Genomic DNA, 27,225 nt, shown 5'->3' on the forward strand with positions numbered 1-27,225 from the left:
TACATGGGAAAATAGCTTGCTGGGATTTGGTTTCTTTCCCATCTCTAAGTATTCACCCCCCTCTCCTCCCACTTTCTTGGTGTCTTCTGATGGGCAAGGTTAGATGTGGGTCTTTATTAAATGTAATTGCCTTTAGCAGAGATAAAGTTAAGTTTGGAATTTGAGGCCCTTGGAGCTAGGAAGATGACAGGAGGTAGTAGGGAAATGCTGCATGATATGAATATGAAATCAAAATTCCCTTTGGTGGTGTTACTGTTCAGTTTGTGATAATCATAGAATCAAAGAACCAGAGAACCAGAGAAAAGACCTCTGAGACCATCTGGTCTAGCGCCCTCACTTTACATGGAGGAAAACTAAGGCTGCTGAAGAGGAAGGGATTTGTCCAAGGTAACCAAGATAGTGGCAGAATCCCTGCTGACACCTGGTTACCTCATTCCCTTCCAGAGGTGTTTCGTTTCTTTAATGAGCTCATGTTCCTTGTCTTTTTCCTTTTAAATCATTATCTTTCCTATTCCTATTATCTACGCAGCCCAGGCTGCCAGCATCTGTACATTTCACTCAGTTTCTTCTGTACTGGAAAAAGATGCTTTCATAACTGAAGGCTATCCATAAGCTCCAACTGGAAACTGTGTAGGTTTTTCTCACAAAGTTCTCAGCCAGGTATTCCCTATATCAGAATCCTGCCATGATTTAGGCTTGGGAGTCAAGTACTGGATTGGGAACCTGGGTTCAAATCAACTCTACTTTTTCCTGACTGTGTGACCTTAGCTCTGAACCTCAGCACTTTCCCTATCTGTAAAATGAGAGAGTTAGACTAGATATGACTTCCAGCTCTAAATCCTATGAACCTATGAATCCAGTGTTCCTGGGACTTGCTGCTTCTCTTAGTTTTCTGAGTATTCTTTTCAAACCTGATGTGATATCAACCATCAGTAGAATCCCCCCTTGCATTTTACAAACAATAGAATTACTCATTTCTGAATGACTTGATAAAGACCATCTTTCTTTCATTTAACCTACTTTAAATTATTGAGCACCGACAGAATGCTGGGTGCCAGGGAGCATACAAGGATGAATACACTCAGTTCCTGCCCTCCCCAATGCTTACAGTCTGGCTGGAGGAACACAGCATACATTAAATAAGTGTCATGCATCACAATACTTTGTATTCCTTTTAGTCCAGTACTTTGCTCATAGCCCCTTTGTGCTTTTGAAGGCAGGTTCCCAAGTGTTTCCCTTGAGTCTTGTAAATTAGCTATATGATACTTAACTATCAATACAAGAGATGTCAGCCGACAGTGCAAACTCAATGCCCAATAAGTGTGAGAGATAATCAGGGTCCTAGGAATTCAGAGCAAGGAAGGCTTTGGTGGGCTGACTGAGGTCAGGGTAGGCTTTGTGGAAAAGGTGGATCCCGAGAGACCAACCCTAGCCTTCAATGTGCCAGAAGCTTACGACAGATTGGGAATGGGTTGGGGAGGCTGTGAGTCGTTCCCTCCTCTCCTTCCCCTCTGACTCTGAATCCATTGATTTCTCCTCTCCATGCTATCTGAAGAGGTTCTTTCCTTTCCAATTGAGGGCTTGGAGTTGGAAATGGGGGGGTAGTGGAAAGAGAGAGATTCCCAGCAAGTCATGGAGTGAGAGATGCTCCTAGCCTAGGTGGCTAGGGACTAGAATATGCCACTTGTCTTCTATCTTCTCCAATTGTCTTCTGTCACTCCATCCTTTCTTTTCCCTTTTCTTTCTACCCTTCTATGACAAGACTGTGAAACTGGGGAATGTGATGGTATGGGAGGGAAGGAGAGAGGCACTTAGAGGGAGTTGACAGATGCAGTTAAGGAGAAAAATAGGAGGAAGAAAAAATGAATGGGGTTCTAGAAGGGAGGGATCTGAGGTTCTTGGAAGGAGGGCCAGGAACAAAGCACTATATGAATATGGGAGTCAGGGAGAACCTGGATTCCTACTTGGCCAATGTTCCTGCCCTTTCTCTCCAGCAGGGGTTCTTACCTGGAATCCATGCATTTGTCATTTTGTTTTTAAAAACATTTTGATAACTCTCTTTTAACATATTGGTTTCTTTTGTAACGCTATTGCGTTTCTTTTATGCATTTAAAAATATTACACTGAAAAGGAGTCTATAGGTTTCACCAGACTTCTTGTCAGAGGGGTCCATGACATGCAAAAAGGGCTAAGAATCCTGTGACTCCATAGATTTATAATCGGAAGGGGCCTTAGAAGGCCATCTAGTTGAGCCCCCTCATTTCACAGATGAGGAATCTGAAGCCTGGAGATGTTAGATTCCTTGCCCAGGGACTCACAAGTTACAAGTAACAGAGGCATGATCCGAACCCAGGTCATTTGGATCATGGCAGAAGAAGAGAAGGAGAGCTTACTTTTTTAAACCTCCATCCCCTCACCCTGTCTCCATCAGTTTCACTTTCTTCTCTCTCTTTTAGGAGAGGAATTTTATGAAGCCTCACCCTATGAGCCCATCACCTCCCGCCTCTCAGACATCTTCAGGCTTGCTTCAATCTTCTCAGGTAAGTGGACTCCTTGGGAAGCCCTGTTTTAGTCCTGAATGCCAGGGCTTTCCTTCCCTCTCTCACCAACCTCACATGCTTTACATCATCACACCTGGCTATCTCACCTCATCTACCTTCCAGGTATCTTTGTCTCCTGCCATCTTGCTCTTGGTCTCTACTTCCATTGCCTTTCTTGCCAACTCATTCTTTCCTTTTGGCTTTTAAATCTGTTACTGCTCAGAGGAGTAGTCTTAAAGAAGGAGTCATTGGACCTTGTGCTTTTTCTTACTTTGGGCCTGCTATAGGGAACAAGGAAGAAGGTGGGTACTTAGTCCTGGCTTCTTCATTGGTGGTTGTTTGTTATTGGTCCTGAACTAGATATATCTTGGTTCTTTCATCTTATTCTTTTCCTGCCTCTGAAAACTAGGGGATGCAAGATGTGAAAGTCTTGCCATGGCTGGGAGGTGGAAGGAACTCTGATTGGGAGATGAATCTGAGGGTGTTGGGGCATTCTCTTAGTCAGGTAAAGTCTCTCAATGGAACTCTTCATAGGGGAAAAAGGTCTTTGGGAACAAAAGTGTTGGACCAGAACTTTCTCTGCAGCATTCTGGGTGTGAAATTCAGTACTCAGGGCTGTTAGGCTATCTAAGGATAACTTTGTGATCTTCTAAGGCTTGGGGTATTTTGGCTTTGTAAGCAGTATCTTCCTGGTGTGATACTGAAACTTTATGAATGAAGGATTCTCTAGAAGGGTAGATAGGGTGATGACAAATGTGCCGTGTGTGTGTGTGTGTGTGTGTGTGTGTGTGTGTGTGTGTGTGTGTGAATAATTCTAGACCCACAAGCAGAAGGTTGCTGCAGTTCAAATTAGCCAATTAAGGATCTCTCTCTCTAGACTCCTATTGGGAATACATCTGGAGACCATAAAAATGGATTGGCATCTAAATTGAGTCCTCCCTTCTCTCCTTCCACCCTACCTTTACATGTATTGTGGTACAGGTGAAAGAGCCCTATAATGGGAATTAGGAGCCCTGGATGATAGCATTGGTTCTGCCACTGGTGTGACTTTGACCAAGTCCTTTCCTCTTCAAAGACTTTATTTTCCTCATTCATAAGGTGGTTGAACTAGATAATTATTAAAGTCCTTTCCAGATGTGATTTCTTGCATTCTTTGAATGGATTTGAAAAAGACCTTGCCCTTGGGCTATTCCCTTCCCCTGAAAAAAAGAGGTATTTTGATGAGATGAAAGTCATGGGCAGCCGTGTCTCTCCTTCTTATGCCTGTGGATGCTCAAGCTGCTTTTACCCTGGCTATACCAAATGTGTCCTTTCTGTCCGCCCTGTCCTCTCTGGGCCCTGAAGGCCAAATGTGACATTAATACAGGTGCCAGATGACGCTTGTAGATGAAATCATGTCAAAATGAATATCAAGGGATATCTCTAAGGGAGAAAGAAATACACCATGAAGCCAGAAGAGTGGGTGGCAGATGGGAGGTGAACCACAGATGTCAGAATTAGGGGGGCCTTTGGAGGAATTCCAGGTGAAATGAGGTGGCACCCAGTGGTCCACCCTCCAGTGGGCATCAGTGTGCCTCCTTGGCTATGGAACACCTTGGGCCCCTATCCCAGCCCATACATCAGGTGACTCTGAACTTAAGCCCAAGTGTCCTCTTAGAAGAAAATCTTTACTTAATGGACTTGACATTCTGCTAGACGAGGATGTCAACAAGACAAATGAGCAAATTACTGGGTCTCTAACCCACAGTATCAGCTCCCTATTATCTGCTGCCTACAGGCAGCTGGGTCAGACATACATTTCCCCCTTCTTTCCCCCTCCCCTTCCTCCCTAGCCACTTTTCTTATCTTCCTGCCCACCTCCCCTGTACATATAGAACAATACTTTGAGGGAATGACAAGCGGTTTTGCATAGTGGATATAGTATTGAACTGGGAGTTGGGAAGACTTGGTATCAAATCTTGCCTCCGACATTTACTGTGTGAGCCTGAGAAAGCCATTTAATGTCTCTGTGCCTCAGTTTTAGGAGTCTGATGGAACCAGCTCTTAACCTCTTGTGAGAACTGATGGTTAAATTTTCAGTGTGAGCACTGTATCTCAAAAGTCAGCAAGCACTATGTCAAGGATTGATTATTGTGTGGATTGTCGAGACTTAAGAAAGTGATGGGGAAAATATCGATAATGTAGATGAAACTTTAAAATGTGTGTATGTATATATGTGTATATAACTGTGTATATTTGAGAGTTGGTGTTTAGACACTTACTGTTATACTCCTGTTTATTTCCCCATCTGTAAAACCAGGATGTCAGACTGGATCGCCTCTAAGATAGGTTACAGCTCCAGAACTGTGATCCGAAGCGTGAACACTGGGGCCTCCCCACCAGTGAGGGCATATAAGGAAATAATGCTGCAGTTGCGGTTATTATTCATTTACTTATTTGTTCATTCATTTATTCAGTTTTGGAGGCAATTGGGGTTAAGTGACTTGCCCAGGGTCACACAGCTAGTAAGTGTCTGAGGCCAGATCTGAGCTGAGGTCCTCCTGCTCTGGTTGTAGTTAGGAGAGATCTCAATTTAAATCTTCCCTCCAACATTTACTAGATGTTTGATCATGGGCAAATCACATCTTCTCTGGAGCCTCAGTTTCCTTTTCTGTGTGCTGAGGATAATAATACCAATAGTCCTTTCTTCACAGAGGTATTTTGAGGTTCAAATATGATAGTGCATGTAGAGTTCTTTGAAAGTCTTTAAGGGCTAGAGAAATGTTACCTCTGGCTGGTATAGATGCCAGGCCTCATTGGGCATTGGGGCTCTTTGGCCTTCTGTTTGCCTCTGCCAGCTCACCTCTAACTAGAGCCATCCCTAGGATATGGTGAATCAGTAGTCTTATTTGTGTGTTAAGTCTGAAGAGTAGTAGGGGAAGGAAGGAGTAGGAAGGAGGAAAAGGGGCTGATGCTGCTGGGGTATTAATGCCCTGTAGGACAAAGTATTTGCTAGATAGGGCCATGGAGAGGTAAGAGCACCAGATAGGAGTTAACACCCCAGGGCAGTGGAAGGAACACAGGACTGGGAACTGGGAGACATGAGGATTAGGAACCTTTTTGCCCCTAATTGCTGACTAATCCTGGGCAATTTACTTCTCCTCTGGGTCTCTATTTCAAGTCTAAAAGCAAAGGGCCTAGACTAAACCTAGGAGTGCCGCCATTTTGTGATGGAATGGGATTAGGTGGGCCTTCCTCTCCCTCTGTCCCATCTCATGCAAGGTTAAAGCTGCTTATTGGCTTTCTTTCCCCTTTAGTGCTACTCTTAGGGGTTCATTTATCCACTGGATATATGTGTGGTGTGAATATATGGATATGCGCAAGACTGAGCCTGCATACTGTTTTTTTTTCCCCTTTCAAGAGTACTCTTGGTATTCATATAGACTATATAAATGTGCTGTATGAGTGTATAAGTGTGCGTGGGGTACATCACACCATTATCAGTATTATTCTTCAAGCCTGGGATACCAGGGATTTGGGGGAAGGGCAGCATCCTGGGTGTTTGGGTCAATTGCTCTCTTTCTTCCAGCGCCTATTTCTTGAGAACTTTATATTGATTCGTCTCATTATATCATGTTCTACCTGGATCCTGAGGACCTTCAGCTGGATACTTGGATACTGTCAGGAAGTGTGTTGTAATGGAGAGAATGTTAAACCTGGAGTCAGGATAACCTTAAGTTCAGATCCCAGCTCAGACATTTAGATGCTACGTGATCTTGGACAAGTCACTCAACCCCTTTTAAATCCACATCTTTATTTGTAAAATGGGAATAATAACACCTGTATTACCTACCTCAGGGTGGCTGTGAGGCACACATGAGATACTGTGTATAAAACATTTGGCTAAGCTTGCTATCAATCACAGCTATTATTGTTATTTCAAGCACCCCACCCCCACTTGCTGGTGCCCACTTAGAACATGCTAATCAAGGTGCCCAGACCCCCTCAGAATACCATCCTAACCTAGGTAGGTTGGGGTAGGTGGTTCATTTTTCATTCCTTTCTCTTCTTGTCCCCAACTAACCAGGCCTTAGATTTAGTTATGGGACCTGAGATCCCTTGGCCAGCTGCTCTGTTCTTGGTCTCCAAGGCTTATGAAGCAAGTCATCCCCTAGATCATTGGGGAATGTCATGTGTGGTGACCCAGCATGATACTTATTATTCTAAACTCTCTCAAGTTACAACTGAAATGATAATTATGCCTAACAATAACAACCTACTTTTTGGTAGCGATTTGACAAAGCATGTTTCTCATAACTATGCCTATTTTCCAGATGAGGAAATTGAGGCATAAAGAGTTTAAAGCAATTTGTCTAAGGTTGGAAGGCTGATAATCATCAGAGCTGGAATTCAAATCTATGTGTCTCTACTCCCAAGTCAGAGTGCTTGTAGCTGGGAAGGAGAGGGTGGGCCAAGTGTGAAAGCAAGAAAGAACCAAGAGGAAGGTATATCAGAAGAAAAGACTTTTTAAAGCAGAGGCAGCACAGGGGGCTGTGGTTCTCAGGGAGAAGGCAGGTGAGGAGGAACCCCCAGGGGTGCATGACTTAGTGTGTGTGTATATGTGTGTGGGTGTGCGTGTGTGTGTGTGTGTGTGTGAGAGAGAGAGAGAGAGAGAGAGAGAGAGAGAGAGAGAGAGAGAAGGGAGGGAGAGAGAACAGAGGTAGGGAGGAGGGGGAAAGGGGGGGATGGGGGAGGGGGAGAGGAGGAAAGGAGGGAGAGGGTGGATTTCTGCTTGGGATGGGCTGGGGTGAGGTAGGTACACAGAGCTGGAGGAGCCCAGCCAGAGATCAAAGCTAGGATGAAAGGAATTCTTCTTAGAAACAGCAACTGGGACACAGGGCTTTGTGACAGGAGAGACTAGAAAGGCAGATGGCCTTTGCTTGTCAGTGGGAGTTGCTTGTGAATTCTCCTGGAAGGAGGGAATATAGTCACAGGTCCTCTTCTTCCTCATCACCCTCCTTTTCCCCCACCAGAGGCAGAACTGAAGGATTCAGGCTGGGCCCTGGCTAATAGTCCTGGAATCACTGGATGTTTTCAGCTCTGGAACAGAACTTAGGGAGAGTTTAGCCCAGTGATGCCAACAAACACGTATAGAAATGGTGCCTTGCAGTCTACATATTATCTTAGAAAACCAAATAGAAACATTATCTATGTTCTATTGTCATGTTTATTTATTTTGTTAACTATCTGCCAATTATGTTTTAGGCTGGTTCAGGACCCCCCTTGGGAATGTTGCTGGCAGGCTGCTTGTCTGGTCCCACCTCTTTATTTTATAGAGGAGGACCCCAATGGGGCCTAGAGAAGGAGGTTCTTAACTTGGGTTCCATAGGTCTGTGAGCGTATTTCAGCGCATGTGTGAATTAGGAAGGGAAAAAAATACATCTTGACTTAAATATGATTGTTTCCTATGTAATTCTATGAATCTTATTTGATGCATCTGAAAACACTCTGGGAAGGGAGTTCAGAGACTTTGACCAGACTACCATGACATAAAACAAGAGCTCCTGAATGAGATGATTTGCCTGTGTTTACCCAGCAAGTTTCTGACTAAGCTTATTCTGGAACTCCTGGTTTTTTCTCTCGAATCATGATCCCCTTAGGGAACTAGAACTTATATATGGACTCCATGCTGTAAGTGAGGAGCCCATTCTGAAGTGATGATGGCTTTAGCTGGCTTCAGAGGGATCTCTGAGGGTGGAAAAAATCCCACAGTGGTGGACCTGCACAAAGCTGAGCTCCCTTAGAAGGGCGTTCCTTAGAGCAGAGGTATCAGATTTGCAGCCTGGGGCATGTGACCCAACCCAATTAAAATGTAAGTGGGAAATAATTAACAAAATAAACAGCACAATAAAGCATAAGTAATATTAATACATAGTTTTCTAAGTCTACGTATGTTGTCCAAATGGATCCTTATTTGTGGTTTTATGTTGTTGAATTGTTTCAGTCATGTCTGATTTTCTGGGATCTCATTTGGGGTTTTCTTGACCAAGATACCAGAGTGGTTGCCATTTTCTTCTCCAGCTCATTATACAGATGAGGAAACTGAGGCAGACAGAGTTCAGTGACTTGCTCAGGATCACGCAGCTAGGTAAGTGAGGCTAGATTTGAATTCAGGTCCTCCAGACTCCAGGGACCTGCTCTATCCAATGTGCCACTTAGCTGCCTCTATTTCTATAGTGGTAAGAAACCATATTCTGAAGGAAACAATTGAGATTCAGAATAGTCCTTTTTGGTTCCTTTGTAGATATCTTTCTTTAAAGGACTACCCCTTGTCCCATAGGAAGCTAGGTTGTGTAGTGGATAGAACTCAGGACTTGGAGTCAGAAAAGCCTGAGTAGAGTCCTGCCTTAGACATTACCCAGCTATGTAACCCTGGGCAAGTTGTTTAATGTCTTTGTGCCTGCCTATGTTTCCTCATCTGTTGGGGTAATGATACACTTGCCTCACTGGGTTGTTGTGAGGATAATCGTTGGAAAGCACTTTGTAAACCTTAAAGCACTATTTAAATGCTAGCTATTATTCAGAGGGGCCCAATCAGGGTCATCAGTAAACCAACTTGTGAACTGAGAATCCATTATGTGTCCAGCACCACATCATGATTTTCTTTGACTGCAAACACAAAGACTGATAACCTAACCCTAACTCTAGGTTCCTATCCTCTAGGAACTCATAGTCTTGCTAGCGGGGGAAGCAGAATGTACAAAAAAGATAATTAAAAACAAATCTCTAGATGTCTGGGGCCAAGCAAATGTCAAAGATAATACATGGGATGAAAACAAGTGAAAGGCCCTGTGAATTGGAGACGCTTCATGGAGGGAGAGGGATTTGAGCTGGGTTTTGAAGGATGGATAGTATTTAAAGACATGAAGGCCAAAGTGAAGAGGTGGGGATGTACAGGGTGTGTTTAGGGAACAGAGGGGACCTGTGTGGTAGGGGTGGAGGAGTGGATCTCTCTGGTGGAGTTAGGATCAGGGTTCTTTGAGCAAGCTCTTGCCTATTGTTTCTTCCTTTCTCTCTGCAAGGCTCTCCAGTATTCTTCTCTGGCTCTTAGTATTGGTTTGTTATGGTGGGTTTTGGCAGGAAGAGCGGGGCATTAACCTTTGGGTAGGGAGCAATCACCCCTAACTCTATCCCAGAGGGAAGAGATTGCAGACAGCAGTCATGACTTCAGTCCTTCATGCTCAACTCTCACCCAGTGTATGGTGCTGCTAGTAGGGTTTGACCCTCAATTTTCTGGACGAAGATCTTTTCCTAATCTGTGCCTCTGAAAGTGAAGAAGCCCTACTCTTGTTTCTGCCCTGGGCTATTTTGCAGATACATTGAGTATGGGTGGTGTGGCCCAGAGCATTGTGAGTGGGGGCAGACCAATCTTGGGGTGCCTCTGATGAAAGGGGAGGGGAGTGGGGCTTCAGAAGGAAGAGGAGAAGGAGTAGAGAGGAAATCATTAGTCCTGCTCCCTGCTCACCTTTCACTGTGACTGGGGAGATAAACTGCTTATCCTCAGGTTGTCTCCCCAGCCGAATGCAGAAGTGTGTTATTTAAATTTCTAAATCACATTCCTCTTCTAACAGCTGTCAGATTCTCTGAGTGTCAAGAAAAATGGGGCTTTAGCAGAGCTGTCACCTCTTATACCTCTCTCTCCAGGGGGAAATCATCTGGGGAAGGGGGATAAGGGGTGGCATGGGGTCCAAAGAGACTAGGAATGGAACTAGTTTTTCTTCTTTCCCATTAGTTGGGCTTTGAGAGTCCTAGGGGTAATGAGGAAACCAGATGGTGCTGCACTTTTGCTGACCTGCTGTGTGCCCCCTGAGAAAAACTTTCAGGCCTCTCTGGAGAGGGAGCCAGCTGTTGGTCTGCTAGGAGTTGTCTTGCTTGTGAAGCTGGTCTTCTGCAGATTCTTTTCTGTCTCTTCTCTCCCATCCCTTGCCTTCAGGTAGCTTGTGAGTATTTACAGATGGTTCCAGTGGCCTCTTATTGGGAGAATGATGGCAAAACTTTCCCTTAAATATGATGCTGACCTTAGTTTCCTCATGTGGAAAATGAGAGGTTTGGACTAGATGACTTCTGAAATCCCTTCTAGAGCTATGATCCTCATAAGGTTCTACTCTGAGCCCCTTCCCTTCTACCCTTGGAAAATTTGCACTAAGGACCCTAGGGAACTGGCACAACTTTAGTTAAGGGAATTAAATCTCAACTAGTAGAATTTCAGGCACATTAGGGGGAGAGATGGGCAAATAGGTAGCACAGTGGATAGAACACTGGGTCTGAAGTTCAAATCCAGCCTCAGATACTTATTAGCTGTGCAATGCTGGGCAAGTCACTTAATGCTTTTGGCCTCAATTTCCTTAACTGTAGAATGAACTGGAGGAGGAAATGGCAAACTACTCCAGTATCTTTACCAAGAAAATCTCAAATGGTGTCATGAAGAGTCGGACACGACTAAAATGACTGAATAGCACCAAGTAGGAAAGATATTTTGTACCAAGTGATTGAGAAGTACTTTTAAATTCCCTTAAATTATGTCATGTGGAGAACCATCTATTTCACCACCAACATGTAAGATCAGCATTGTTGGCAGCCAATGCGTCAAATGACTGTTGTCTTTTCCTAGTTCAAAGACCAGCAACCATGCTTCCTTTCCCAATTCCTAAGTCTAGTCTGACCATACCTTTACAAGCACCTAGATTTTGTCTGAGAGTCAGACTTCTGTACATGGTTTGACCACTGAACTATCTTCTTCCCTTTCCTTCTGTGGCACTATATACATACTCTGAAAAATAAGAATTAAGGAAAGGACTAAGTTGGGAATTTTTGTCGGACATTTTTCCCCAGCCTGTTCCTTGAATACCATTTGGTGAACTTGTAGGGATAAATATCTAGAGGGTGTGAATGTGTGTGTGTGTGTGTGTGTGTGTGTGTGCATGTGCGCATATGTGCATGTGGTGGGAATTAGAAGGCACATGAAGTAAGTATGGAATACAGAATTTGTATGTAGAGGCTAGCTGCATGGCACAGTGGAAAAAATACTCTATAGTTAGGGGTCCTGAGTTCAAATCCTGACTTTGGTGCTAACTACCTGTTTGACCTCAGGCAAGTAATTTCATTTTTACTCTGCTTCCTACCCCACCTCAGTTTCCCCATGTATACACTGAAAGAACTGGACTAAGCGTTTTTTGAGGTCCCTCCCATCTCTGGATATATGATTCTATAATAAAAGGGCATTCATCAATGGTTTGTGGTTTACTGGGAGAGAAGAAGGGCAGGAGGGAGAATAAGGTATGTTTAGGAATATTTAGGAATGTTTAGGAAAGGTGTTCCCTAATGTCCCACAACCTAATGTCTTGCCAGTCTTTGAAGTAAGCAAATCATGCCTCTCCACAGCCTTACTTCCCTTGCTGGTAGGGGTGCTAGTAGGATGGAGTCATTTCTTCCATGTGCTTTGGGTTGGACCTGAAGGATTACTAGTGGTATGTATGAAGAAGTAAGGGTAAGCCTAGCTAGATTTCCCCACAATGATCCCCATTTTTGTATGTAAGGAAGCTTTTTCTAGCTTATTTTATTGGCATGCAGGCTCTTAGGCATCCTCTCAGCAGGAGTTGTGTGTGTGTGTGTGTGTGTGTGTGTGTGTGTGTGTAAGAGAGAGAGAGAGAGAGAGAGAGAGAGAGAGAGAGAGAGGAGAGAAAGGGGAAAGAGAGAGGGAGAGAGAGATAAGAAGAGAGAAGAGAGAGAGAGAGAGAGAGAGAGAGAGAGAGAGAGAGAGAGAGAGAGAGAGAGAGAGAGAGAGAGAGAGAGAAGAATTTGGTTCCTCAGCCAACTTATGAAGGCACCCTGCTCTTAATTATGTATTAACACCTTAGCAGGGATGAGAGAGAACCAGGTGAGAGTAGGAGCAAGCTACAGGATGGTCATGGGGGTAGGGTAGGATTCCAGGAGGAAACAAAGGGGAGTGGATGTAGAGACCAAGGACAAACTAAAGCACGCATCATTGCCATAAGCTTCCTCCTCCCTCCTCGTTTTTCTCTTTGGAGTGGGGGTTGGTAGAGGCTGCCCCGCCTCCTGCAGGCATGGGCCGGGCCTGGAGACAAGCATCCTCCGAGGTGGCTGTTTTCTATCCCAGTCTGGAGGATGTTTACTATCATCCTCTTTGTTCTGCCATCCTTGCTCACTACTGGCTACCCACAGCACATGCTCCTGTTGGTGGGGCTCGGGAGATCACAGAAGCATAGAATGGTGGAGCTTAGAGGTCGTCGAATATGTGCCCCCATCCCCAGCCCTTCATTTTTTCAGGTGCTGCACATGGAAAAGATGTGGGGGAGATGGATATGTTGGTTTTTTAAAATAATTTTATTTGTTATATCTTTGGTTTTTATAATGTCTGAATTTCTCCCAATGTCTCTTCTCTTTCCCCCCTCCCACAGAGCCATCCTACATAGCAAAGAATGTCAGATGGTTTTATTTGTAAGCCTGTGTGTCTGTACGTACATGTATGTTTGTATGTGTTGGGGTCTCTGGAGGTTTCTAATCAGGATAGAATCCTATTTTTGAGGGTGTGATTAGCATATTGTTTCCCACAGCCTACGGACTAGGTGACCTACAGTTGTCTGTTTTTGCCTGGGGATACTGAAGAGATGGTGTTCTGTCATTTAAGGGTGATTAGTCAGGGCTGGTCTTAGGAAGAGGCCAGTTGGATTGCGGTAATGTCAGGGCAGGTCCTCCTGTGCACCCTCTCTTCCTCCCCACACTGTCTGAATTTTCACTATTAGAAATAGCGTCCTTTGGGTTTTGAAAGCCTTTTGGTTTTCAAGAACCTGCTGAAGAAACCACAGGGTAGAATATCTTAAACCACTGCAGATTGACTTAGGGTTAGTATCCTGAAGGGAATAAGAGGAGGCTGCATGAGGGGGAGAGTCAAAGACAAATTTTACTATAAGGATCTTACATTTAGATAGAAGAATAAAGAAAGCTCTTTCCCCCCCCCCCCCATCAGAAGCTCTTCCCAGTGACCCATAGGAGGTTAGAGGGTTCCCTCTGTTCTTAGGTAGGGGTAGCCCATGGTAGGAGACTTGTCCTTGGTTATACAAGCCAGGATTTTAATGTACATACATCCTCATACCAAATCCAGGCGCTGCCCCCTTCCACTGTACCACATGGAGAAGCCACACAACCAGACCTTATCCTTGTCCTACCACCAGTAACAGCCACAAGAAAGTCAGGAAGTACCCTTTGGGGATATATGTATGCCTTTTGGAACCTAGTCTGGTGCCCAGGGAAGTACTGGGGAATCCGAGGGATGGAGAGGAAGGATGGATATGAGAAACTCAGGAAAGGGCAGGGATCAATTGTGAGTCTCTGCTTTTTTGCACATCTGACTGACTGAGGTTCTCATGGATGGGAGAATCCAGAGGAAATTGCTAAGCCCTAACTCCAACCCCTGAGAGTCCCAGCACCTTCTTTTTTTCCCTTTTAGAAGTTTTTCCCAGTGACCCATAGGTGGTCAGGGGTCCCTGTGTTTGTCCTTAGGTAGGTGTGTCCATGATAGGAGACCAATTGTTTTAGGGCTCTGGGATCCTGACTTATTATAACACTCTTCTAATTGGTTTTTCTGTCTCATCCCACTCCAATCAATTCTCCACTCAGCTATCACAATGAACTTTTTTTTGCCTCTAACTTAATTTTTTTATTTTTAAAAAATTTATTTAATTTTAGTTTTCAACATTCACTTGTATAAGATATTGAGTTCTAAATTTTTCCTTCTCCCTTGTCCCCAAGACGGCATGCGATCTAAGCTATACATGTACAATCATATTAAACATATTTCCACATTACTCATTTTGTGAAAGAAGAATCAGAACAAAAGAGAAAAATCATGAGAAAGAGAAAACAAAAAAAGAGAGAGAGAAAATGGTATTCTTCAGTTTGCATTCAGACTCCATAGTTCTTTCTCTGGATGCAGACAGCATTTTCCATGAGTCTTTTGGAATTGTCTTTGGTCATTGTATTACTGAGAAGACCTAAGTCCATCAAAGTTGGTCACTGCACAAAGTTGCTGTTACTTCACTCAGCATCAGTTCATGTAAGTCTTTCCAGGTTTCTCTGAAGTCCACCTGCTCATTAAAATGATCTTTTTTGAGTACACTTCTGACCACATAGCCTCTCTCTCCTCTCAACTGAACAAACTCTAGTGGCTCCCTATTACTTCTAGGATCACATATAAAATCCTCTGCTTAGCATTTAAAGCCCTTCACAATCTGGCCCCTTTCTATCTCTCCCATATCCTTAGAATTTGCTCTTCTTAAATTCTATAATCCAGCCCCACTGACCTTATTATTTCCTACTTTCCATCTCCAGTCTCTGGGTATTTGTACAAGCTTTCACCCATGCTTCTCCCTTTTCATCCTGGCTTCCTTTAAGACTCAAATCCTGCCTTCTAAAGAAGGCCATCCGAGATCCCACTTATTTCTAATTCCTTCTTGCTAATATCTCCCTTTTATACTGGATATATCTTGTATGTACACAGTTATTCTCATGTTGTCTCTCTCTGAATTCCTTGAAGGCAGGAACCATGTTTTTGTCTTGTTTTGTATAACCGATACTTAGCATGGTACCTGGCATATAGGTGTTTAATAAATGTTTGTTGACTGAAAAAAGGTGCTTAATGGGGTTGGGCAGTTTGTTTGGGGTGAAATGGGAATGAATATTCTGTGTGTCTAATACGTGAGTTGTGGAACCCCAGAAAAAATTAAAGCATTATTTCCAGTAACAATGCCAGAAAAGAAAAAAAGATGAGTGTGTGTTTGGAAGGTGGAGGAAGGGGGGGAAGAGGGAAGAAGGTAAGAAGGCCTGAGACAAAGTATTACGGTTTTAAGAGGCCCTGCTACTCTCTAGGCCTTGGTTCCTCCTTATTCTCTACACCTGCCTCTCATCAGTGACATGGGGTGAGTGAGGATAATGAATCAGAACTGTCTCCCCAGAGGCTGGGAGGATCAGTTTGTTAATGTTTTGGAAAGTGCCAAATGTCGTTAAAGCATAGACTTTCACCCAGGCAGCCGCTTGCCATCTATTCATCTGCCACCTATGCTTGAGGCTAACCCCTTCCCTCCCTCCTCACCAGCCTTTATGGCAAGCCGGGGAGGTTTTGCTTGGGAAGGATCATGGGAATGACCTTGTGTTTCTGGTTTCTCTTGACCTGGGACAATTAAGTCTAGAATTCTCCCTTACGTCTTGTGTGATCTTAGTTTGTTCTGCTTGGCCCTCCAGTAACTCAGCACACTTACTCCCTTACAGCTTCCCTTAACTAGAGGGAGACTTCAGACAAAAGGGTAAATGTTTAACTCCTGGTTCTCAAAAAATATAAACGTGACACATTTTTAGGTTGAATCTGTATAATTAAAATTTTTTTCTGTTGCTTTCTTGAGTCTTTACAATCAACAGAAGAAGAAAGGAAGCCTTAATCTGTAACTCTTGCCAATTTCTGAAGTGAAAATGCTCACACTGAAAATTTAACAATCGGCTTTCCTCGACTTGTATGAGTTGGCTCTAGCCAGACCTTTCTGATTTTGGTAAAGAGGCTGGCAACTGGTGACACGCGTGCTCTTGGGGGACATAGTCAGTTGGGAAGTTGGTGATGTTTATTTCTGATGCCCTCCGACCTTTCTTTTTGTTATTTTACTGAGGACCCTTTCCTTCCTCCTGATGCTGCCCCTCTACCCCCAATCCTTTGTCCCCTTCTTGCTTTCAGATGGTTGTTAACTAATCTTTGTTCAGGGATCAACTAGTTATTAAAGTGTTAGTTGATATTATAGTGGGACTCCTCCAGGCACTATTTCCTTTTTGAAAGAGAATCCTTGAAGATGGAAAAGACTTCAAGGCCCAAAGGAATGAAATTCTAATGAGAGGAAAGGGAAGGGAATCACATTTATTCAGCATCTTCTCTGTGCTGGGCATCTTACTAAGCACTTTACAAAGATTATCTCATTTGTTCCTCATAACAGCCCTGAGAGGTAGGTGCTATTATTATTATTATTACAGTTGAGGAAACTGAGGCAGAGATTAAGTGAATTGCCTAAGGTCACATAGCTAGGAAGCTTTTGAAGTTAGATTTAAACTCAGGCTCAGCACTCTATCAACTCCATTGTTTAGCTGGTAGAATGAAAGGTAGGGAGAGTTTAGGAAGGAGAATGTGTGGCAGCAGAGAGGTCTTGGTTCACATTTTCACTTTGTTGAAAGGAATTTGAGGGGGCCAGAGATTCTCCTTGGGGAATGCATCCCTGTCTCTTTCTTCGCTGGCAGAAAAGCTCATCTGGGCCTTTCTCCTGGTGTGTGAGGCGGGGTGAGGACACTTCTCCTTACACTATTTTACAGTGTAGTGGAAAGAGTATTGTATGTAGAGATCTGAGTTCGAGTCTTGACTCTTCCCCTAAATGACTGTGATCAGATGTGAGACTCTGAGCCTGCTAGATCCTTGTTGGATAAGGCCCCTTACAATTTCGGATCAATAATCCTGTGAATTTGGGATTGACTCTCGGCTGTTACGAGTCAATTTCTGGTTCTGTTTCCTCATCTGTTCAAGGAGAAGGCTGAGCCAGACAGACTTCAAGCTATCTGATCTCCAGCTCTGAAACCTAGGAGGAATGCCACTTGTTTTAATAGCAAGGGTCTTGCTTGGAGAAGGGTACTGGAGAGAAGGCAATTGTCCTGATGAACTCTGAAGTGGGCCTCTCTTCTGAGATCAATCAGTCAATAAACACATTAGTGCCAACTATATGCCAGGCATAAATCTGCTGGCATAGAAGGGACCCTGGGTCCCTTGCCCTCCCTTTCTTCTCCTGCAAGAAGAGGGAAGGGGCTGTTTTCCCGGTAACGAGGCAATTGCCCATTTCTACTGCTTCATTTCCTGCCTTTTTATTTTACGTTGTTTGTTTGTTTCTAGGAAATTTACCAAGTTTTGGCCCAGGGGTTTCCATTTTTTCCCCCATAGCAAATGCTTTCTCTGTTCAAGCTCCAAATGGAAGCAACTGAGGTTATAATTACCCGGGCATTAGCGCAGGAACATGCTGAGAGGAGAGGGAACAAAGCACCTGGGAAACCTAACGCAGCCATGGGCCTAAATTAGCTACCGTTCCTATTTGCACTTGTCTCTCCCCAAGCCCTCCTTTTGTCTGTCTTCTTCTCCTTAGCTCTGGGCCATTGCCTCCTTGCCCAGGAGCTACACTGGGGTTTGAGAGAGAAGGCTGGATGCTCATGGACAGCTCCTCCGACCATGGCCCGTTCCCTCTGAGTAGCCCCTTCCTTGGTGAGGCCTTTCTCCCTTTCCCTCCCCTCCCCAACCATCCTCTCCCTTCTTCTCCCTTCCCTTCCTCTCCCCTCCACTCCCCCCATCCTCGGCTGGTGGGTAACTTGGGAGCTGGGGGAACAAAAGCATGGCCCCTGATCATTTATGGTAGCTCTGCTTCCTTTCTCAGTACTTCAAAGAAAGGGGTTTTGAACAGCTGCTCTCTTTCTACCTATATGGGGTTTTTTCGGGGACAGGCATGTTGGTGGACATAGCCTATCCTTCACTCTCTCAATTGCCTTTATTTTTTATTTTATTTTGGAGGGGGGAGGTGAGGCAATTGGGGTTAAGTGACTTGCCCCAGGTCACACAGCTAGTAAGTGTCTGAGATCAGATTTGAACTCAAGTCTTCCTGACTCCAGGGCCCTGCTCTATTCACTGTACCACCTAGCTGCCCCCTGAATGGCCTTTAGCACTTTTAGGACATACTGTGAATTGGTGCTTGATAATAATTTACCATGTTTTGTGTGTGATAGGCCAATAGAGAGAGTTTCATTCTTTGGACTTAAACCCTCAGAGCCTAGCACGGGTGCTTGGAATGAACAGAGCTCTGGACCTGGAGTCAGGAAGACCCGAATTAAAATCTAGCTTCAGACACTAACTAGCTGTGTGACCCTGGGCAAGCCACTTAACCTCTGTTTGCCTCAGCTTCCTCAACTGTAGAAAGGAGATAATAATAGTACCTAGTTCTAGGGTTGTGGTGAGGATCAAATGAGATAATATTTGTGAAAGCACTTAACACAGTACTTGGCACATGGTAGGTATTTAATAAATGTCTATTGCCTTCCATTTCCCTTCCTTAGAAGGTGTTTAATAAATGCTTGTTGATCGATTGGTCTTGTTTCCTTAAATACCCTGTAAGTCCTTAAAGAGACAGGACTTAATCTTTTTATCCTCACAATCTAGCAGGTGGACTTTTTTTTGGGTCTATGTACTTATGTGGGGAACTTTTCTTGGAGTGCAGCTCAGTCAATAAAAGAAGCAATTACTGAGTGCTTACTTACCAGGTGCTGGAAATATAAAGAAGTAGCTAGGTGCCAGGTAGACAGAACTCTAGGCTTCGAGTTAGGAAAACTCATCTTCCTGACTTTAAATCAGGCCTCAGATACTTACTACCTGTATGACCCTGGGTAAGTCATTTAACCCTCTTTGCCTCAGTTTCCTTATCTGTAAAATGAATTGTAGAAGGAACTGGCCAACCACTCCAGTATCTTTGCCAAGAAAACCCTAAATGGGGTCAAGAAAAATCAGATATGACTGAAATAACTCAACAATAGGGAAAAATAAGGGAAAAAACAGTTCCTGCCTTCAAGGAGTTTATATTCTATTAAAAAAAATTAGATATGAAATGAATACAAGGTCTGCCACCTATCTGTGACTTATGGCCTTAAAGGATTCCCTTGGGGCACTCAGAGGTTAGTTGCTGGTTAGCTGGGCCCACCCAATATTTGTCAGAGACAGAACTTGAACCCAGCTCTTCCTGACTCTAAGGGGTAACTCTGGGTACAAAGGGCTTGATGGATTCCGTCCACTGATATCACATGGTAAAATGCTTTGTCAGATTCTTGTTCATGCTAATTGGGAGAAGGGAGAGAGAGTACCACTACAAAACCTTCAGTTAATCTTGGAGGCTCAACTTGTCAGTAGCTTCCAAGACTCAGAGAACACCACAGTTAGAGGGTCCTATACTTAGATCTGAAAGGGACCCTAGAAATCATAGATCAGAGAGTCAGAGCTATGAGAGATATCAGAGGGGGCCTAGTCCAGCCACATTATTTTCTAGATGAAGACACTGAGGTCCATAGTAGGGAAGTAACTTGTTCAAGGGCAGCTAGGTGACCCAGTGTATAGAGTTCCAGGCCTAGATTCAGGAAGACTCATCTTCACGAGTTCAAATCTGGCCTCAGACTCTTATTATCCGTATGACCCTGCTTACCTCAATTTCCTCACCTGTAAAATGGTCTGGAGGAGGAAATTGCAAACCCCTCCAGTATTTTTGCCAAGAAAACCCCAAATTGGATCAAAAAGAATAGCACGTAATTGAAAAATGACCAAACATCAACAAATTTGTTCAAAGTCACACAGTCAGTTAGTCAGTAAATATTTATTAAATGCCCACTAGATGGTAAAGTCGATTTGCAGCTGTTCCTCTGAATCATTTCCTAGCTTTCTTTGCCTGGCATATACCAAATAGAGCTAAGTCATCTAGCAACTACTTGAACCTAAGCTTTTTGCCAATGGAGAAATGTCACTTGAGAAGAAAGAGAAAACATTCCAGAAGTACCATCTCGTTCAACGCTTTACTGAGCAGATGAAAAACTGAGGCCCAGAGAATTTGAGTGACTTGCCCAAGCTCATATTCCTAAAGCACAGATTTGACTGTTACTCTTCCGCTGGGTAAACTTCACTGGCTCCCTATTGCCTCCAGGATCAAATCTAAATGCTGACACCAAAAAGCCTGGTGCGAAAGTACCTTTCCAGCCTTATTATAAGTCTCTCTCCTTCTCACACTCTTTGATCCATTCAAATGGTCATTCTTGCTGCTCGGCCCACATGAAACTCCACCTACCATCCCCCATCTTTGTGCAGTCTGGCTCCCATGCTTGGGACGATCTCCCTTCTCCCATCTACCTATTAGAATCTCTGGTTTTCTTTGAGAAGTAACTCCAATACCACTTCATACATCAGTCTTTTTCTGACATCCTCCAGGTGTTCACTCTCACCTCAAACCCCAAATTACCCTGTATTTATTTTGTATGTGGTGTTGTTCTTCAGGATGGAGTGTGAATTCATTGGTTGCTGGGAGTGTGATTTTTGTCTTTTTATCCGCAGTCGCTGGCGTAGTGGTGGTGTTTGTGATACATCCTCCTTGGGCTCAGTCAGGTGGACTCCTAGGATAAGGTTTGGGGTGGTAGTAACAAGACTGAAGCTTCTCTTTGTCCAGCGACGTTTCAGTTCCCTCTCTTGCTTTGTCTTGCAGTCCATATTTATGTGATGCCCTTGCTCCAAGCTAGGCAATGTGCTGCAGTGGATCTGGGATTCTAATCCTGCTTGTGACACTGGTAGCTTGTGTGACTTGGAGCTAATCACTTTACCTTTCTAGATCTCAGTTTCTTCACCTATTAAAATGGGCTTGGGCTCAATATCTTCTAAGATTCTTCCAGCTCTGCATCTATTAGCCCATCAGTCATAACTATCCTGCTCTGGCCAGGGCCATCTACTTTGTACTGTGATGAACAGAGCCCTGGACTGAGGCAGGGTAGGCTAGCGGCCAGAGAGCTGGACCTAGAGTCACAGGATCTGAGACTCACATTCAGCCTCTGACAGTTATTAGTTGTGTGACCCTGGGCAAATCACTTACTGCCTTGGGTCTCAGTTTTCTCATCTGTAAAATGATGGAGTTGGCCTGAATGACTTCTGAGAGAGATCCTTCCCAGTTCTCAGTCTCTGGTACTATGATCTTAGCTCACTCATCTCTCTGGCCTTCAGTTTCTCCATCTGTAAAATGAGGATAGTGGGGGACCTGTATTATCAATTTTGTAGAACTGTGATGAGGAGCTTATGAAATAATGCATGAGCAGTGCTTGCAACCTTGAAAGTCTGTAGGGAATGTCAGCTATTATAGTGATTATTATTAAATATAGTATAAGTAAGCAGTAGAACTGGGTTGTAGCCTAAATAATAAGGATCATTGACTTAGAGTTGACTTTAGAAATCATCAAGATGGGGAAACTGAGGCCTGTAAAAGTTAAGTAATTTGCCCAAGGTCACATAGGTCAAGAAGTCAAAGTTAGCATTCCAACTCAAGCCCTCTGATGGGAAATTACTTAGCCTTTCTGGGCTTAGCTTCTTCATCTGGCTTGCCCTCCTAGTGCCCACTATTGTGGGCACCACCATGAGATAGTGGATGATGTATATGTGTGTTTTAAAAGGCATGAGGGTTCATTATTATTTATATTTCTGCCTTTGCTCCATACTCCTGATGACCTCTGACCCCCTTCCTCCTCCTCAGGGACAGGGGCAGATCCGGCCATGAACGCGAAAAGTAACCACTGCCTAGACGCTGCCAAGGCCTGCAACCTGAACGAGAACTGCAAGAGGCTGCGTTCAGCCTACATCTCCACCTGCAACCGCGAGATCTCCAACTTTGAGCGCTGCAACCGCCGTAAGTGCCACAAGGCCCTGCGCCAGTTCTTCGACAGGGTACCCAGCGAGTACACCTACCGCATGCTCTTCTGCTCATGCCGCGACCAGGCCTGTGCTGAGCGCCGCCGGCAGACCATCCTCCCCAGCTGCTCCTACGAGGACAAGGAGAAGCCCAACTGCTTAGACCTGCGGAATGTGTGCCGGACCGACCACTTGTGCCGGTGAGAACACCCCTGGTGCTTACTGCTGCCCCTGGAGGGTGAGGGCAGCTCAGTGGTCCTCTGTTACCAGAGAGTATTGGCAGGGAGTATGTGTGTGCTTGTGTGTGACAGACAGAGAAGGGGGGAGGGAGGGGGAGAGAGACAGAGAGAGAGAGACACAGAGAGAGAGACAGAGAGAGAAAGAAAGAGGGGGAGAGAGAGGAACAGGAGAAAGAGAGGAGAGGAGAGAGAGTGAGAGGGAAAGAAGAGAGAGTAAGAGAGAGGGGAGAGAGAGAGAGTAAGTTAGAGTTTCTTGGGGTGCTCATAATTATAATGTAGTCGGGCTTGGCTTGGAGTATATGATATGTTCAGGGGATGGATTTGCAGAGACCATTCCATGATGCATACACTGAGCTGCCCAGTCATGCTTGCCCTGATCCAACCCCTGCTACAATAACACTTGAATCCAATGTGAACAGGGCCAAATGAGATCCTGAAAGCCCTATAAATACTTTAAGTGGTCATGGTCCATGTTCCTTTATGCTGAGATGTGCATGAAAAGCTCAGAAGATAATTTCACATTTGTCTAGGGCTTTAAGGTTTCCAAAGCGTTCTTCACAATAACCCTTTCGAGGTAGATCATGGAAAGATTATTGCCCACCATTTTTACAAATAAACCAAGGTTCTAGAAATGGTTAATGATTTGTCTGTGGTCACATATGTTTAGATCCAGAATGTGAACTCTGAATTCAGTGTTCTTTCTTCTGAATCACGTATAGTACCAGGAAAAAGAAAAGTGAAAGTTCAGCAGAGAACTCCTAACAAACTGCCGTGGAGGAATAGAGGGTAGGATGTAGAAGAGGGAGAAAGACCTGTCTGGAGTTAAAATTTACAGATGAGGCAGACTTATGCTGGAGCCAGCTCAAAATGGCTCAGAAGAGCTTATTGTTAAATTTTCACTGTGCCCATTTATACCTTGGAAATTGGCAAATGCTACTCATCAGGACTTGATTTATTGTTTATAGATTGCCTAGACTTAAGAAAGTGATGAAGAAAATTTAATAATGCAGATTAAACTTAAAAGTATGTCATACACCTACAGGTTTTTTTTTTTTTGGAGAGATGGTTGCTAAAAATTTACTGGCATACCACTAAGTAGAGGGAAATAAAAAAATAAGAAAATCAAATGATTGTGGTTCTTGATACTAGACTGAGGAGGTTGGACTTTTTTCTGTAATCAGTCTGTCAGTAAACATTTATTAAGAACCTACTGAGCGTCAGCCACTGCTGGGGATGGAAATACAAGTAAAAGAAAAAAATTCTGTCCCTCAAGGAACTTGTGATCTAATGACAACACATCATAGAAGGAAACTGAAAGGCAGGATTGTGGTTGGGAAAAGAGGGGAGGTACTTAATGTGGGAACATGTTGGAGAAGTCCAAAAGCAGTGTCTCTGGTGGACAATGGGGAGAAAACAGTGCTCAGTCTCCTCCTTAAATAGGGCCCCTACAACCCATGTCCCAGTCTTGCAGCCAGAATATCCAATTAGAGGAGCAGAAGATAGTGATAAAACTTGAATGAATATCAAGGCTGATTCTGTCTTGCAGGATAATGAAATTGTCCAATGATGAAATTCTTGGGGAAGGAAGGCATGATGGAAAAGTCCATAGAAGTCCAAGTAGGCAATGGGGAACTGCTGAATGTTTTTGAACTGAGGAGTGACATGATTAGATCTGTGTATTGGGAAGATTATTCTGGCAGTGGTAAATAGGATGGATGGGATGGAGCTGGAGCCAGAGAGGAGATAAGTCCAGTTAGGAGACTATTTCATCATCTCTATGAGAAGTAATGAGGGTAGCAGATAGTAAAGAGAGTGAAAAGGACATGTATGCTTGAGATATTTAAAGAGGAATTTTGATAGAATTCCTTTTGATGGATTCTGAACTGAAAGAATGGTTTGCCCCACCCCCACTCTCATCTTCACCCCCACCCCAAACAGGTGATTAATGGTGGATGTAACTGTGGAGGGAAGTATCTAGTAGAATGCTCCAAGACTGTTTTTTAGCTTTGTTTTGTTCAGCATTCTCATTGATGACTTGGAGGAAAGCATAGGTGGTATGTTTATTAAATGTGAGAGTAAAACAAAGCTGAAAGAGATAGCCATTGGGCTGGGATGACAGAAAGGGCATGAAAAAGATTTTGACATGATAGAAGAATGTACTAAATCTAAAAAAATAAATGTAATGGGGAATAAATGTAAAGTCCTATATGTGGGTCCAAAAAATTACCTGCATGAGTGTAGGAAGGGATAGTTTTGGTTAGATAGTGTTTCATGTAAAAGAGATGATAAATTCAACATGAGTCAATAGTATGGAATGGTAATTCCAAAAGCATCCATGATCTTAGGTCATAGACAAGGGGACATTGCGTTCAGAGTGAGGCAGATTCTTACCCTGTTTTGCTTTGCCCTGGTCAGCATATCTGTCTATTTGTGGGCATCACATTTGAGGAAGGATATTTGACAAGCTGGTATGTGTCAAGGTGAGGATGATCAAGATGGTAAAGTGATTTGAAATAATTAAAATGGGGAGTAGTTGAACAAACTGGGGAAATGTAGACTGAAAAAGAAAAGACTTAGGGAAAATATTATTTCTGCATTCAGATCTTTGAAGGGTTGTCATGTATAAAATAGATTAAATTTATTCTGTTTGACCCTAGAGGGTAGAAATAGGATTAATAGGAAAGCAGATTCCAGTTCAATATAAGTAACAATTTATAGATAATTACATGGGTGATGATGGAGGCTGGGTGACGCCTTCTGGGACACATTATAGATGAGATTAATGATTTCTATTGGGGCTTGGACTAGATAACTTCTGAGGATACCTCCTAACTTTGTGATTGTGAAGTGCTTTTATGATTGATTGGATATGGGGGGTAGGTGGATGAGGAGAAGTCATTGAGATGATTGGAAAAATGTTTCATTAAAAAAGGTGTTTTTTAATTTTTTTGTGACATGGAGCCCTTTTCAAAATGTTTTTAAATGCAAAAATAAAATACATGAGATCACAAAGGAAACTAATCATATGGAAATACAACTTTCAACAATTAAAAAGAATAATTTGTGGACTGTAAGTTAGGAACCCTTGCATTAACAGAAAATGATAGGAGAGAGGAGATAGCTAGTGGTTCAGTAAAGAGAGCACTGGTCCTAGAGTCAGGAAGATCTGAGTTCAAATCCAACCTCAGAGACTTACTTGTATGGTACTGGGCAAGTCACGTAGCTTCTGTTTCCCTTAATCCCCCAGAGGAGGAAACGACAAACCATTAGTATCTTTGCCAAGAAAAACATACAGACAGTATGGTCCATGGGGTCATAAAGGATTGGACAAGATTAAAAGACAACCCAACAAACAAAAGTCAGGAGAAGGAGCTTTTTCAGTAGTAAAGATGGTGAATTTGATTTTAGACATGTTAAATTTGAGATTCAGATAGGGCTTTTAGGTAGAGCAGTCCATTAGGTAGTTGGAGATAAGGGTCTGGAGCTCAGGAGAGAGATTGGGCCTAAATGTAGACAACTGGAGACTCATCCACCTAGAGATAAGTGCATGGAAAGGAAGGTACCATGATTTTTCATGAAATAGGTAGCCTGGATCAATTGGTTAAACAATAATAACTTATGCAGTGTCTACTACGCTCCAGGTACTGGGCTAGGCACTGAGAATATAAAGGAAAAAAATCAGAAAATTCTGGCCCTCAAAGACTTTAGATTCTTTTACAGGGATACAACATATTCACAGAGAAAAAGTGGGGCGGAGGCATTAATAACTAGGGGAATCAGGAAAGGACTCCTGTAGGAGAAAATCATACCTGTACAAAGTTCTGGAGACAGAATGTTGCAAAGGGACTAGCAGGAAGTTGGTTTGACTGCAGTGCAGAGTGCATGAGAACAGTGATCAGTTTAGTGAATTAGGCTGGAACAAGATTATAATGGGCTTTTAATTTCTGAAAAGCTTCCATTTTATACACAAAACCTAAAGATATGACATGGCATACCTGTGCATTAGGAATATCAGTGTATGGTGGATTGGAAAAGGGAAGGTCTAAACTAGGTGGGGCAAGCAGAGAGATGGGGACAGATCTGAGAAATGTCAGTCAGTCACTTAGCATTTATTAAGCACTTACTGTATGTCAGGCACTGTGTTAGGATTTTGGAATACAAAGGCAGGTGAAGGACAGTCCCTGCTCTTCAGGAGCTCACAGTCTAGAATCAACACAATTTGGCATGTGATTAGATATTGGGGATGAGTGAGAATGAAGACTCATGGAAGATTCCCTGGCTAACAAACTTGGGTGAAGGAGGAATATGGTGCCCTTGGTAGAAATAGGGAAGTTAGGAGGAAGGATACCCTTAGGAGAAGAGATAATGGGCTCCATTTTGGACATGCTAACTTTGAAATTCCTATGATGTATGCAGGTGGAGATAGCAGGCAGGCAGTTGAGGATTAGGGACTATTGCTCAGGAGAGAGTTGAAGGCTGGGTATGTAGATATAGGAGTCACCTGCATAGGCTCTCCATGGGAGTCTGTGAGATCAGAAAGCATGTAGAAAGAATCATAATTGTTCTAAGTGATAGAAATAACAACAGATTAAAGATACTGGGGTCCTAGTTATGGTTTGGCTGATGGTGTAATCTTGGGCAGATCACTTCCCTCAAAAATGAGGGGATTCACTTTAACGATCTCTAAGATCTCTTCCAGCTCTCATATAGATCTATGTTTCTATGCCCAGAGTAGGTGTTAGACCCCAGAGAGAAAGAGTTTAAAGAGTCAAATAGCTATTAACCAGTACAAAAGTAGAGATAAACCAGAAGGGAGTGTGCAAAAGACCAATGGGTGATGAACATTAAGGGTCAAGAAAACCAAGGGTCTCAGAGTTGACGCTAAGTAGAGGCACTAAACCAGATATAC

The 27,225-nt window shown here is 43.5% G+C and overlaps 1 protein-coding gene across 2 annotated transcripts in view; it reads left to right on the top strand.

Moving 5' to 3' along the window:
- Window positions 1–27,225, top strand: part of GFRA2 (GDNF family receptor alpha 2) — a 97,328-nt gene that overhangs the window by 12,469 nt on the left and 57,634 nt on the right. For both annotated transcript variants that reach the window (XM_072634956.1, XM_072634957.1), the window contains exons 3-4: window positions 2,457–2,540; window positions 21,923–22,277. In XM_072634956.1, coding sequence (XP_072491057.1) covers window positions 2,457–2,540; window positions 21,923–22,277 — 439 coding nt within the window. The remainder of the gene's footprint in view (window positions 1–2,456; window positions 2,541–21,922; window positions 22,278–27,225) is intronic.

Source organism: Notamacropus eugenii, chromosome 1 (assembly GCF_028372415.1).
Source record: "Notamacropus eugenii isolate mMacEug1 chromosome 1, mMacEug1.pri_v2, whole genome shotgun sequence".
Lineage (NCBI taxonomy): Eukaryota > Metazoa > Chordata > Mammalia > Diprotodontia > Macropodidae > Notamacropus > Notamacropus eugenii.